General features: G+C 33.6%; 1 protein-coding gene across 1 annotated transcript in view; it reads right to left on the bottom strand.

The window, feature by feature from the left end:
* HOOK1 (hook microtubule tethering protein 1) overlaps window positions 1–15,950 on the bottom strand; it is a 65,072-nt gene that overhangs the window by 40,633 nt on the left and 8,489 nt on the right. Inside the window, exons 2-5 of the mRNA XM_066376415.1 lie at window positions 15,422–15,507; window positions 10,095–10,167; window positions 3,605–3,655; window positions 1,869–2,001 (exon numbers count right to left, since the gene is read on the bottom strand). Of these exons, the coding sequence (XP_066232512.1) occupies window positions 1,869–2,001; window positions 3,605–3,655; window positions 10,095–10,167; window positions 15,422–15,507 (343 nt within the window). The remainder of the gene's footprint in view (window positions 1–1,868; window positions 2,002–3,604; window positions 3,656–10,094; window positions 10,168–15,421; window positions 15,508–15,950) is intronic.

The following is a 15,950-nucleotide window of genomic DNA, read 5'->3' as shown; positions in this document are numbered from 1 at the left end:
AATTTGTTTCTTTAAAAAAGAGTATTAAATCTGACCAACATGCTGAAATTAAGCAAAAAGATGTGTGAACCCTGAGAAGATACCTACCAGGAAGGGCTCCTAGTGGCTGAAACAGCTCAAATTTTTAAAAAACAGAGCCTAGCAGCCATTTCTGCACAGGGGCTTCTCAAGCAAACTGCATTTTAGGGAGAGCCTGCACTGAACGGCCTGCCTCCATTGTGTTCCTGCCATCTGAGCCAGCTCTTATAAAGGAGTACCAGAATCCTATTTCAACCAATAGGACTGAAGTTTTCCCTATCCAATTGGAACTGTGCAACTCAAACCTACTAGAGTGGCTTTGTTCTGACCAATCAGGACAATGCGCCTTTTGGACCATTCATACCGTGAGGATTTGGAGTCCTCAGCTGCATGAGGACAGACCAAACAGGGAGCAGTGGTGGGCACTTCTTTCCATATAAGCCAGCTTCCCACTGGCTCTGAGAGTATACTTTCCCTTTCCATCAATGACTAAAGACTACTTCTGCCTGCCTAAGCTCAAACACTGAAGATGTTTCGTTGGAATGGAACAGAGCAGAGCAGACCAGTGCAGGCCAGATCAGAATGGCACAGAGCAGAGCAGACCAGCAGAGCACAAAGCAGACTACTGAAGAGCAGAGCAGAGGGGAGCCTGGCCCCAGGGCTGCCTTACAGCTGTTTTACACTGAATAAAGTTTCTTCCTTCACTGCACTCCAAATTGGGGATTCCTGCTGGTGGTGAATTGGTGCCAATGATCACTGAATGCAAGATGTTATATATAACCAGTAATTGAAATAAACAAATCTTTAATGAAATAAAAAATTAAAAAGATCACAATAACAAAAAATGGCTAATTTAAAAATGAGTTACTATTTGTTAATTTGTAATTACACACTTAAAGAAGTTTTAACTTTACATGAGTAAATATTTTATTTTTATAAAAATCCAATACAATAGACCTTTGACATTATCTGTGAGAAATAAAAGCCTCTGGAGAAGTACTGATGTGCCCTAGGAAATAATAGCTAGTTAATGATAGAGATGGATGGATTAATACAGAAATTTTCTGATAGCCAATCCCTTTTTATTGATAAACTACAATCAAGTTCATGTATTTTATTTATCTTCTTCCTGAATTTGTTCTTATTGAATTTATGCCGTCTTATAAGTATTCTTCTTTAATTAGGTAACATTGAATGGATTTTCTAAGGCCCTTGCTTATGTATTTTACAAATTCAAAACACCCAACATTTTGTTTTAAAGATAATGTACTAAAGCCAAGTTTGGCCAAATCACACAAAAAAAATCAGCATCAAAAATCTTACCACCTAGATGGACTCAATCCTCTGAGGCAAATACATCCCAGCCTGTTCAGTTCATTATTTGATTCACTACAGTCAAACAAAAATTCTCTTTTCGTGCTCAGTAGATTAAGAATCACTATGTTTAGACATATCAATATAATACACCAATTCATTCAACTGCTTATTTGGAAGATACACTGAGTAGGTATTCCTTCTCAAGAGCAGAATATCATCTAATGAAGCCTGGATTATAATTTAATACCTGCAAATTTATTCATAAAAATCTGAATCAACCTAAGGTTCTGTATCTTATAGGTCAAAGAAAAAATGTATCGAACAAACAAGTATAATTTTTACTGATATCCACTAAGTCTTAAGCACTGAATATATTAAACGAATTAAATTAAAATACATCAGATTCAGATCTCCTAGCTTACATTTCAGGGTGCTTTTTGTCAACCAGTAATAGTACATTTTAATGTTACTTTCTATAGCGATGCAGGTTGTTTCTAGAAAGTACATACTCTCAGTGACTGAAATTCACATACCTTGCTTCTTTTCACAGTTGACCGCGCAACCTAAAATAAGCTGCAGCAACCTCCCAAGTTCCACAGAATCTGAACGTTCAGTTATTCGGTTTAAATCAGGAATAAGTTCTTCAGAAATCTGTTGCCCCAAAAACTGTGGTATTGAAACAATAAATTAGATCATTCATTTATGTAGACTACATAAAATTTACTACATCAAATTATTACTTGGAAAATAAATGGAGGTAAGCCGATCAGTGCAGGCTCTCCCTAAAATGCAGTTTGCTTGAGAAGCCCCTGTGCAGAAATAGCTGCTAGGCTCTGTTTTTTAAAAATTTGAGCTGTTTCAGCCACTAGGAGCCCTTCCTGGTAGGTTTCTTCTCAGGGTTCACACATCTTTTTGCTTAATTTTAGCATGTTGGTCAGATTTAATACTCTTTTTTAAAGAAACAAATTTGGCTTTGTTCTATTTCCTTTTATCTATTATCTCTTTTATCACTTTCTGTTACCTCTTTTACCTCTTCTACTGTGAATAAGTCAGTTCTTCCTCTTTTAAGCTATGATTGACATTTTATGCCAGAACTTTCCCTTAAGTTATGATTTCTAAATGTTGCCTCCTACAAATTTTAATGTAATGTGTAGTATATTTTCACAATTTACTTCTAAGCCTTGCTTAACAATTTAGTCCTCATATTTTTAAATTAACAAATGACAAACCCATGATTATATAGTAAAATCAGTTAGCAAAGTTCAAGCCATCTCCCAGAATTCTGAGTAACCAACCAAAAGCAACTAAAATGCTTTTATACCAAATATCCTTTCATCCCACCATTTAAGCCCCTGGCCTGATTTATTATGGCATAACTTAGGACTTTATATGAAAAAGAAAAAAAAGATTTATGTTAAGCCAAAGAATATTTGTGACATTTTTATGTACAATTGATTAAGAGAATCACAAAATAAACCATCACATATAAACAACAAATCTAATGGATTAATCTTTCCTGGCCTGATCTCTCTCTTTTAGCTTACTAAAAGTTTTTGTGACATTAGAAAACACTTCAAAATGAATTTTAGGCATAAATAAATTAAAATTTTTCAGTCTTAAAATTATTTGGAAGAAATCAGAAGATTATATGTGAAAACTTTAAAAAATAGATACAATTTTTAATGGCAATTTTTGCCACTTCTAGACATTAAGCAACAAATCTTTTTATATCAGATAATCCTACCAGATACCTTCCAATGCTGAATAAGAAATAAAAACTTACTTAAATAATGTAAGTTGGTAATTAAATAATGTACTTGGTAATGTGAGTTTAATACTACTTTAATTTTGCATTATTTTCCCCAATTCATCTGTACAAGCATAATTTCATAGTGTTTTTACTGTTGTTTGCATTGAAAACAACTGTCAAAATAATGTTTTAAATAGGAAATTATTTTGACTTAATTATAAGGTCTGCTTTATAGCACTGCATAATATCAAATCATATAAAGACAAAGACCACTATATTTCAACATATAATCCTTTTAAAGAATATCAATATAGAAGCAACATTATTTCACAAGTCAATTAAGTTTAAGTGTGTTTTATGTTCACAAATTTGAATGCTCTAAAAATGGCAAAAAAAAATATTCCAGTTATAAATTATTTTTCCATAAAATGTTATAAACAAAAAGCCAACTCATTTTTTAATGTCATATAATTATCACATAGCATTTTGTATTTAAACAAAGTCATATGTTTTCCATACCTCACTGTAATAACTCATAATGCTTTGAAGTACCTTCTTTAGGTTACTAGCCTAATGGGGAAAAAAGAATAATAATTAAATAATGTCATATTAATAATGAAAGAAAATGCATGCCGTGGTGAAAGTCAATAAAATCTGCCCCTGATAATAATAACAAAAACATTATATGCTAGAGTTCTACAAATAGATATACAATATAATTTTTAAACATCAAAGTGTTAATCAGTTTCACTGAAAGAAAAAATGTCTGCATGTTACATATTTTAACTAGGGTGACTATATTTAAAGTGAACCAGAACGAAGTACTAACTTCAAAGACTGAGCATGCCCACGTTCTGTCATGATCAAGTAACAGGTATAGACTTACTCTCTGACACAAACAACCAGAAAACAGAAGAAAATACAGGGACCAATTACTTTAAAGCTCTTTAGCTAACAGGCATTATAGAATTCTAACTTCTGAAAGAAGGAAAACAAAAAAAGATGAACTATCCATGATTTCTCCCTGGAGGCAATTTGCACACCACAGCACAGGGCAGTAGAAACTGAACCAAGCCTGACGATGCTTTCCCTGGGTGGAGGAGGTAAATATCCGGAGTTCAGGAATGTCAAGGTAGTTATAAGCTGCAGGGTAGACAAATGAAGAAATAAGAGCTATGGAGAGAAAGAACTCCAGAACTCTGCATGATGCTTTTTTTGATTCTTTGACTGAATACTATTTTGCATGTGCATGGGTGAGTTAATGAGATCAGACAAAAAATTATTTCCAAGGAAAGAACAATCCAGGTAAATATAAACAGACCAATCCCTAATAATTATACAAGCCAGAAACTGTTGAAATTCCCACCAGCCAGAGTAAAGAGACTATGTATTTACTAACAACCCCCAAAATATCACAATTTAGTAATGGGTCTAACCTAGTCTGAGAGGATCTGCTTTCCACCTTCCAAAACATTCAAATGGTCAAACTGATTCACAAGTATCTTAACTGACGGCAAGAACAAAGTCCAACACTCTTTAAAATAATACAAAATCTCAGCACTAATAATAGAATTCACACTGCCTAGCATCCAATAAAAAATTACTGAAAAAGAATGAAAACATGGACCACAATGAGAATAAAACTCGGTCAAAAGAAAAGGCCCAGAAATAAGAAATGAAAAAATTAGAAGATAATGATAAGACTGCTACTTTAAAAATGTTCAAGAATTTCAATAAAAACAGTAATACAAGAAAAAAAGTGGAAAGTTATTTATTTTTATTTATTTTTTTAGGGACCCCAAAGTCCTGATGGGGTAGCTCAGTTGGTTACAGCATCATTCCAATGCGCTAAGGTGTAGGTTCAATCCCCAGTCAGGGCACATATAAGAATCAACCAATGAATGCATAAATGAGTAGAATAACAAATCAGTGTTTCTTTCTCTCCCTTCCTCTCTGAAATACACCAATAAATAAAAAACTTTTTATTTTTTTATTTTATTTAGAAAATTAAATTTAACAGGATGACATTGATCAATAAGAATTCATAAGTTTCAGGTAAACATTTCTATAGCATTTGAACTGTTGATTATGTTGTGTACCCATCACTCAAAGTCAAGTCATTTTCTGTCACTGTATATTTGTCCCTCTTTATTCCCTTCCCCGATAACCACTTCACTTTTATTTATGTCCATGAGTCTCAGTTTTATATCCCACCTATGTGTGAAATCATACAGTTCTTAGCTTTTTCTGATTTGCTTATTTCACTCAATATAATGTTCTCAACGTCCATCCATGTTGTCGTAAATGGTACTATATCATCATTTCTTATGGCTGAGTAATATTCCATTGTAGATGTACCACATCTTCTTTATCCAATCCTCTGTTGAGGGACTTTGGTTGTTTCCATGTCTTTGTCACTGTGAATAATGCTGTGATGAACAGAGGGGTGCATGTGTCTTTACATACCAGTGATTTCTAGTTTTTGGCATAGATACCCAGTAAAGGGATTGCTGGGTCATACAGTATTCTATTCTTAATTTTTTGAGAAACTACTATACTTTCTTCCATAATGGTTGTACTAATTTGCACTCCCAGCAGCAGTGAATGAGGGTTGCTTTTTTACCACAGCCTAACACTTATTACCTGTCTTGTTGACAATAGCCAATCTAACAGATATGAGGTTGTATCTCATTGTAGTTTTGATTTGCATTTCTTGAATAACTAGTGAAGATGGGCATCTTTTCATATATCTGTTGGCCATCTGTATGTCATCTTGAAAGACGTATCTGTTCAGATCTTCTCCAAATTTTTAACTGGAATCTTTATTTGTTTGTTGTTGAGCTTTGTGAGTTTTTCTCACTATATTTTGGATAATAACCCTTTATTGGAACTGTTGTTTGCAAATATCGTCTCCCATTTAACTGATTGTCTATATATTTTGTTGTCAATTATAACAGGTTTGTATGGAACCACAAAAAAACCCGAATAGCCAAAGCAATCCTGAGGATTAGCCAAAGAACAATGCTGGAGATATCACACACACTACCTGACTTCAAATTATACTGTAGAGCCACGATAATCAAAACAGCATGGTATTGGCAGAAAAACAGACATATAGACCAATGGAACAGAATTGAGAGCCCAGGAATAAAACCACATATACATAGACAAATAATCTTCAACAAAGGAGCCAAAAACACACAATGGAGAAAAGAAAGCTTCTTCAATAAATGGTGCTGGGAAAATTGGAAAGCCACATGCAAAAGAATGATACTTGACTAGTTTGTTCTCCTGCACAAAAATTAATTCAAAATGGATCAAAGACCAAATATAAGATCTGAAACAATAAATTATGTAGAAGAAAACACAGGTGCTAAACTCATGGACCTTGGCCGTAGAGAACAATTTATGAATTTGACCCCAAAGGCAAGGGAAGTAAAGGCACAAATTAATAAATGAAACTATATCAAACTAAAAAGCTTCTGCACAAAAATTTAAAAAGATAAAAATTAAATGTTTATTGGATAAAAAAGAAAAGCCCAACTATTAAGTATATACCATATTTTTTGCTCCAAAGATGTACTTTTTTCCCCCAAAAGTAGAGGGAAAGTCTAACCTGTGGTGGGGCAGTGGGTAAAGTGTGGACCTGAAACACTCAGGTTGCCAATTTAAAACCCTGGGCTTGCCTGGTCAAGACACAAACGGGAGTTGATGCTTCCTGCCCCTCCCCCTTCTCTCTCTCTCTCTCTCTCTTTTGCTCTCTCCCATTCGCCTCTCTAAAATGAATAAATAAAAATTAAAAAAATAAAGTGAAGGGAAAATGCCGTGTGTCTTATGGGGTGAATGTTTACATTGTTGAAATATTATTATGGTATATTTTATTAATATTTTAACACACCATTTGGTTCAGAATATTTTTTTTCTTATTTTTCTCCTTAAAACCATAGGTATGTCTTATGGTCAGCTGTGTCTTATGGAGCGAGAAATATGGTACATGAAGTGCTTTTAATATAAAAATATAGATTAAAGAATAAAAAAAATATGTAAAAGATAATCATAAGTTAATATTAGATAAATTAAGACTGACTTCAGAACAAAGAATATTATCAGGGATAAAAAAAAACATTTCATAATAATGAGTAGATTCATTTATCAAAAAGACACAATATTGCTTCAATAGTGGAAAGGAAGGTCATTGAGCTAAAGCCTGCCAGGCTTACATGCCTCTGCTGTGAGGAAACAGGGACACTAGAAGGTAGGCTTCCCCCTCACTCCTCTAAGGGAGGGTTCAGTCTCTTCCAGCCCTGCTCCAGCCACCTATGACCTAACCTTGCCCAGAAAGCTGGGGTTTGTCACTGAAGGCTGAAGGTGCCCAGGGCCGTCGGCCCCATCTACAACACTGTGGACGAGCCTAGGGTATTTCTTCCAAGAAGCAGGTAAACTGATCTCATTTGCACAAGGGCCTCTTAACTATGTTTTGCCTGAATAGTCAGGTTTTTTATTCTTCCCTCAAAGATCTTTGTTGTGGGTGTTGATAGTCCTATTTTCTGCTGCTTTGCTTAATATATAGTGTTTCCTTTATCCCTCCTACCTCAATGCCGCACTCATATTTCAGGCTGGGATCTACTCCTAATTTAGAGCTCTCTTTCCCCCTTTTGCCAACTTCTATTAGGAATCTACCTTTGCCACCCAGCTTAGTGTATCCCAAGGTTCTCTTTACCATGCCACAGTCGCAGAGCTCCAGGGAAAAGCAACCTGGTCTCATCTCTCCAGGCAGAGGAGAACAGAAGCTCCATATCCACGTATGCTGCAAATGGCTTTTCCAGTCTACCTGAATCATTACCAGCTAGAAGCAGCGGTCACTGAGACTTGGACGTGAGCTGCAAAGTATAGAATGGTGACAACAATTCCAGTGCCATGCGGACTTTTCCTGGATGTGGACTTTTCCTGGACTCCTGCTCCCTGTGACAGCTCCTAACAGACAGAACTGTGATTGGGTTGCATTTTTCAGGGATTTGGCATGGTGATGGGGCCAACTTGGACTTGGTGAACATGTTAAGGACACTACTCTTTTATGGATTCTTGCTGTATTGGCCAAGAGTTTGCTTAAAGGCTTTTAATCACTGTAAAAAAAAAATAGAAGACTGGATAGAGAAGATGGGACACATGTACACCATGGTATACTATTCAGCTAGAGGAGGTGATGACATCGGATCACTTACGGCAGAATGGTGGAATCTTGATAACATTATGCAGAGTGAAATAAGTGAATCAGAAAAAAAACAAGAACTGCAGGATTCCATACATTGGTGGGACATAAGAGCGGGACTAAGAGACATGGACAGGAGTGTGGTGGTTGCGGGGGATGGGGGGAGGGAAGGAGGGAGAGGGAGGGGGAGGGGGAGGGGTACAAAGAAAACTGGATAGAGGGTGATGGAGGACAATTTCTCTTTGGGTGATGGGTATGCAACAGAACTAAATGACAAGATAACCTGGAAATGTTTTCTTTGAATGTATGTGCTCTGATTTATTGATGTCACCCCATTAAAATAAAAATTTATTTATATAAAAAAAGACACAATATTAACGTACATAAATCTAATAACAAAGATGCAAAGTACATAATTAATTAACAGAATTGAAAGGAGAAACTGACATCCATAATCAACATTATATGTTAAAAAAGTCCTCCCATTTTGATAAAATACGGTAATCCGACAGGAAATCAATAAAGATATAAAAGAAGTACTAGCACTATCAACAAACTGACATAATCCATATTTATAGAACTGCAGAATACATGTTATTTTCAAGCACACATGTAATATTCACCAAGACAAACCACAGGTTAGGTTATTTTAAAAGTCTCAGTAAATTTCAAAGAATTTCTTATTATAAAAACAGAATTAAGGAGGGGTTGAGGGGAGGGGAGAGGCACAAAGAAAACCAGATAGAAGGTGACAGAAGACAATTTGACTTTGGGTGATGGGAATGCAACATAATCAAATGTCAAAATAACCTGGAGATGTTTTCTCTGAACATATGTACCCTGATTTATCAATGTCACCCCATTAAAATTAATAAAAATTAATAAATAAAAATAAATTAAATTAAATTAAAAATTAATAAAAAAATATATTTAATAATCCTCAAATATTTAGAATTTGAAATATCTATTTCTAATTAACCCATAGATTAAAGGAAGATTTGCCAGGGAAATGACTAAATATTTTGAACTGAATGAAAATAAGAACATAGTATGTAAAAATGTGTGAGATATGGCTAAGGCCATGCTTAATATTAGGGAAAAGGGGCCTAAAACTGATTGTATAAGCTTCCACCTTAAGAAGCAAGAAAAAGGAGTGCACATATAAGTATAAAAAAGGAAATAAAAAGATCAGAGATGAAAATCAATAAAACAAAAGCTAATTCTTTGGGGAAAAAATCAATAAAATCGAAAAACATCAAGCCAGACTTATCAAGAAAATAATACAAATAAATAAGTTAAATTACAGTATCAGGAAAGAAAGAGCAAACAAATAATTCAACCATTCAGCAACAGGTGAAGGGCTAAGCAAATTGTGATACAGCAATGTAATGAAATACTACTCAGCAAAAAGAGAAATCTGTTACTAATACAGCCAACCGGACTAGTCTCAAAAACATTACACTGAGTGAAGATGCTACACACAAAGACTACATAATGCTTGACTCCATTCATATGGAACGCTAGAAACAAAATCTTTAGTGACAGAAAACAGATCTGTGGCCACCTGGGACCAAGTTAGGAATAAGAATTAACTGAGAAGAGGCATAGCACAGGCTTTGGATTAATGAAAATCTCCTGTATCTATGACGATAGTTACATGAGAACATACTTGTGTCAAGACTCAAACTGTATACAATAAATGTACCTTTAAGTTAATTTTTTAAAAAGATTTAGTTCAGCTTAACACTAATTTTAGAATCAATGTTTAGATCAAATGCTTCTTCCATTCATGCTGCATACCTTTATTCTCCAGTTGTTGCCAGTATCCTCCTTAATTCGGCTTAACCAGGATTCACTGAACCAAGCTGCATCACTAAAACAAAAATACAAATGCTAAATACTGAAATAATTTTATTACATGTAAAATACCAAATTTAATCAACAAAGAAAGTTATTTCCTATCTTAAAGCCTGTCCTAAATAAGAATAGTACATATTATTTAAAAAGACCCATTAAATTTTTTGTTATTCCTAACGATTTATTTTGGAATTTCTCCTAATAAACTAAAGTACTTAAGTCATTATCACTTTCAATTTAAGAAACATTTATTAGATATTTCATGGAAGGCAACCCGATAGCAGGAAGATGTAAAGGTTACTATCCTAAAGTAGAGGAAAAAAACTAGTTTTTAATGTCTACTATGTCTCAAGCCCTGTGCTTTATGTTTCTCCATTATCGCTCCATTTAAATATCATAGTAACATGGGCAAAAGATCTATTATTTCCACTCCTACACTTCCAAAAATTGAGGATAAGAGAACCTAATTAGTTTGCCCCAAGTGAAACTACTATCTGGCAAAGTCCCAAACTAACATGTTTGTAACTGAGAATTTAAAACTACAAGTTTAGTTTTAAATTTATAAACATTAAGTCCTATTGATATTGAAGGACAACACAAAATAATTGCTATATCAAATGTTTATGTATTAAATAAGGTCCTGAAGAATGACATATGACTAAATATAGTAAACAATGTTAATAGACTATACACTATTTTCTTTTATTGAATTTATTACAGTGAATCTGTTAACATAATTATACAGGTTTCAGATGCCCAATTCTACGACACATCTCTATACACCGTAATGTATTTACCCCCCCCAAATCAGGTCTTTGTCATCACCATTTATGTCCCCACACCCTCCTTCAGCCCCCCCCACAATCATCACACTATTGTCTGTGTCTATGAGGTCTTCTTTCTCCCCCTTTTCTGCTAATAGATTACACCTTAAACAAATATTTGGATGCTTGCTCAGAGTAAGGTATTAAGCAAAATTAGTCTGTAGTTAACTATTCTGACTCAGAGAAATAGTTATTAAAAGAGGAAAATAAAGAGCACAAATAACTATACTCCACAGAGAATGTGATAAATGCTGTAAGGGTTAAGCTAAAACACTGCAAAATCACAGAATATAGTGCTAGAAGACACCTTATAAAGGTCCCATCTAAATTTTATTTTACAGATAAGCCAACTAGAGCGTGGAAAGAAATTAAAGGAATTTTTTTTGTCCATGGCAGTATGTTGAATTTAAATATGCAAAGCTGAAATTAGAACACAGTGATTAATTTTTCAGAAATTGTCCATCTCAGTTGTTCTAATACAGAAGATATCACTTCTAACTGCAGTGACCAAAATATGGCTTCACCATTTTAAATTTCTTTATTTTAAATTTTAACTGTTTTCTTTTGAGCATATTAATGTCAATTATGTTCAACTTTTCCCAAATGTTAAGGCTACAATTATCAAAATAATTTGGCTAAATGTATAAATGATGTAATTCTAACCAGGTATTTTCCTGAAAAGAATTAATTAATTTAGTTAATGTGTCAAAACTGTCAAAGTAAATTTACTTTCTTTTAACATCAGATTAAGTTTAAAAAGCATGCTAGTTGCAATGTTTAATTTTTGTGTCAACTTGGCAAGGCCAAAGTACCCAAATATTTGATACATATTTGGTCACACATAGATGTTGTAGGGAGGTTATTTTTAATATGAGGTTTTATTTTATGAACTTGACTCCAATGGCAAGAGAAGTGAAGGCAAAGATAAATGAATGGGACTACATCAGAATAAAAAGTTTTTGCTCAGCAAGAGAAACTGATATAAAAATAAACAGACAGCCAACTAAATGGGAAATGATATTTTCAAACAACAGCTCAGATAAGGGCCTAATTTCCAAAATTTACAAAGAACTCATAAAACTCAACAACAAACAAACAAACAATCCAATAAAAAAATGGGAAGAGGACATGAATAGACACTTCTCCCAGGAAGAGATACAAATGGCCAACAGATATATGAAAAGATGCTCAGCTTCATTAGCTATTAGGGAAATGCAAATCAAAACTGCAATGAGATACCACCTCACCCCTGTTAGATTAGCTATTATCAACAAGACGGGTAATAGCAAATGTTGGAGAGGCTGTGGAGAAAAAGGAACCCTCATTCACTGTTGGTGGGACTGTAAAGTAGTACAACCATTATGGAGGAAAGTATGGTGGTTCCTCAAAAAACTGCAAATAGAACTACCTTATGACCCAGCAATCCCTCTACTGGGTATATACCCCAAAACCTCAGAAACATTGATACGTGAAGACACATGTAGCCCCATGTTCATTGCAGCACTGTTCACAGTGGCCAAGACATGGAAACAACCAAAAAGCCCTTCAATAGAAGACTGGATAAAGAAGATGTGGCACATATACACTATGGAATACTACTCAGCCATAAGAAATGATGACATCAGATCATTTACAGCAAAATGGTGGGATCTTGATAACATTATAAGGAGTGAAATAAGTAAATCAGAAAAAAACAAGAACTACATGATTCCATACATTGGTGGAACATAAAAATGAGACTAAGAGACATGGACAAGTGTGTGGTGGTTACCAGGGGTGGGGGGAGGGAGGACAGGGGGAGAGTTAGGGGGAGGGGGAGGGGCACAGAGAATTAGATAGAGGGTGGCGAAGGACAATCTGACTTTGGGCGAGGGGTATGCAACATAATTTAATGACAAGGTAACCTAGACATGTTTTCTTTGAATATATGTACCCTGATTTATTAATGTCATCCCATTACCATTAATAAAAATGTATTTAAAAAAAAAAAAAGAAATTAGATTAACATTCAAAAAAAAAAAAATATGAGGTTTTAAAACGGTTCTTTTCTTTTGTTCCAAATAAACTTTTTTAATAAGAAGTCCCAACTGAATTATATTTTAAAATATCTGCAAATCATAAAGCATTACTTATATTAGAAAAAAATTAGTCTGTGTGTAGAAGCAGTGTTACACATTGTTTCCTGCCTAATTGGTTTTAATTAATTAATTAATTTAGACAATTAAATATAACAGGGTGACATTGATCAACCAGAGTAGATAGATTTAGAGAAAACATCTCCACATCATTTGGACAGTCGATTATGCTGTATACACATCACCCAAAGTCAAATCATCTTCTGTCACCCTATAGTTTGTTCCTCCCCATGTCTAAATCATATAGTTTGGGTATTGATTTTTAAGATTTCATTGTAAAGAAGCATAACTCCCTCAGGTAAATAATGAAAGAATTGTTCATTAAATTTTGCTACTTCCTTAAGAAGCAAAATTTTCCTTTTCATCTTCAGTAACAACTTCAATGTGATTTGACACAAGTCAGAAGAGCCATTAATGCCATACATAATTCATAACATATAAAGTGCTTTGAAGTGTTCAAAGAAATATGGTAAATTCTAACCCCATTAGCAAGAATATGATATACTCAGGAAAATGTATGCTCTAAGTTTCACTGTTCAGATCTAGATTTCTGATAAGCTACAAAACTGGAAGGAGGTTCTAAAAGAAAAATAACTTTTAAATGGCCCTTAGATGATAGAGACTTAGACATCTAACCTTATGCAAAAGCAGACAACTGAATTAAAAAAGAGGTATAGACCCAATTTTAGGTCATTTGTTTTATGAAGTAAGACAGCTTTCTAATTGGTTGGCAATTTTATAATTTCTGCTAAAAAGCTATTAGAATATATTGAGACAAAAGAATAAAAAGAAAAGTAAGCAATAACAGCAGAATTCAACAGATATGGAAAAATGAGTTGATATTAAAGGATGTAGTTTAAATTGAGATGACCCTACAGTAAGCATCAGGTAGAGTTCTAGAGGATAGGAGATCAAAGAGCTATTTGCACTATATCATGTAAAAACAGGTCTCTTCTACTACGGTTTGGTATAAAGCCACTCAAAGCACCACAATATACATAAATGACATCTTTGGATGGCACTGTTGAAGTGAAGTGAGCACACATCAGCCTTTCATCCATACCAACCACAATGTAGCTAGCTGTAGCTACACCAATACTCACAACATACTGTGCTGAAAAAAGGCAAGGCATATACCATAACAACAAAAAACAATAATGCTTTCCCAAATCATCAAGAAAAAAACACATTAGAATGCTTGGCTCTGACAAATTAAATCACTTGAAAACAATCAGGGTATGCATAACCAAAATATTTAAGAAATATCTTTAAGAAAGCAAAGAAGTAAGGCATATTTAAAAATGACAGCCCCTTAAAAAATCAACATGTTAAGCTTGTCTCTTAAAATGTTAATCTTGAGTTAACTATAAAAATCTGTCTATTCAAATTAGACAATTAGAATTTTGATATTGTTTTAACTGATTTTTCTAAGAGTGGTAAAGAATTTTTGGTAACCCATCTATAGCAGTTTTCAATAGCAAACCTTTACAAAAGGATAGTAACAATAAAATAAAAAATTCTCTGACTATAAGACAAAGTAGCAGAGATAGGATTCTGGTCTCACTGAAGATACATTATCACGAAAGTAAGCTAATAGAAAAAAAATCAATGATTATTAATAAATTTTAACTACAGAATTGACCATGGTTGTTCTACTAAGGACACAGCTCATATTGCACACGTCATAATCCTAATCTTTGTAAAAATCAGGAAATGATGGATTTAAAAACTTTTGATATTAAGTAATTAAATAATATGGGCCTAACCCAAAGAGAATCACTTTATTAGTTAAGGTTCCCAGCATTTGTGACTTCAAAGTTCATTTATACAACATTTCATTATTGGTGGATTCATATAATTACTCTCAGTTCAAATATAAATTTTAAAATTTAATATTTTTCCTAATCTAATATTTTATGTTTCAATTATCTCTAAAATAATAATCTCCATGCAGTGATACCTTCAAATAACAATAGTATAATCCAAGAGAACATTACAAGCATTTATGCCATTCATTTCACCTATTCCTTTCAGTTACCAGAATTTGTGAACATGATCAGAACAAGTTTAAAATTAACATCTCTGGAATTGGTAAGAATCTTGACAGCTCACTTAATTAAGATATATCTTTAAGAGCAAAGAATTAGCAGGTAACACACTTTTTTTGTTCCCTAGATGCAAAAATACCTTAGTACCATCTGCTTGTCATCACTGACTAGGATAAAGTTTCAATAATCATTAGAATACAAGTCTAAGTTTGTTCCTGGGTATTGGGTTTATTCTTTTAGGAAGAGCCTGGACCACTACTTACATTTGATGAAGAACTTGTGCCATGGCAACTCCATTAGTCAGCTGTTTCACATCCTGACAAAGTGCAGGGGTATTGAATGTCTGCAGCTAAAACGACATAAAGCAAATGTCTTGACTGCCTCTTTATACCTACAGAGTAGCATTACCACCCTAACCCACCAAACGAATGAATGGATAAGTATGTATTTTTATATATGAATATGAGAGAAAAACAGCTAAAAAAAAAAAAGGTCCTATTTTGTTTAAATTCAAACCCTACAAACCAATGAAATTATATTAATAATTTTTCTTGGCTGTGTAATATTTTTATAAACACTTAAGATTTCATAAAATCATGGAAAATATACTTAAAAGTAAAATATATTGATACCATGTATGAAGTACTTCAGAATTTCTGAAAGCCACATATGGAACTCTTAAATATAGTCTGTGTTTTCTCTATTTTTTGGACAATTAACATCAGAAAAAAGACTTTAAGATAAACTATCTTTTGCAAGTTAAAATATCACTTATATTGTTTCATAGAAAAA

Source organism: Saccopteryx leptura, chromosome 3, assembly GCF_036850995.1.
Source record: "Saccopteryx leptura isolate mSacLep1 chromosome 3, mSacLep1_pri_phased_curated, whole genome shotgun sequence".
NCBI lineage: Eukaryota > Metazoa > Chordata > Mammalia > Chiroptera > Emballonuridae > Saccopteryx > Saccopteryx leptura.
Note: the sequence above shows the minus strand (reverse complement) of the source record. Positions and strands in the feature narration are given on the sequence as shown.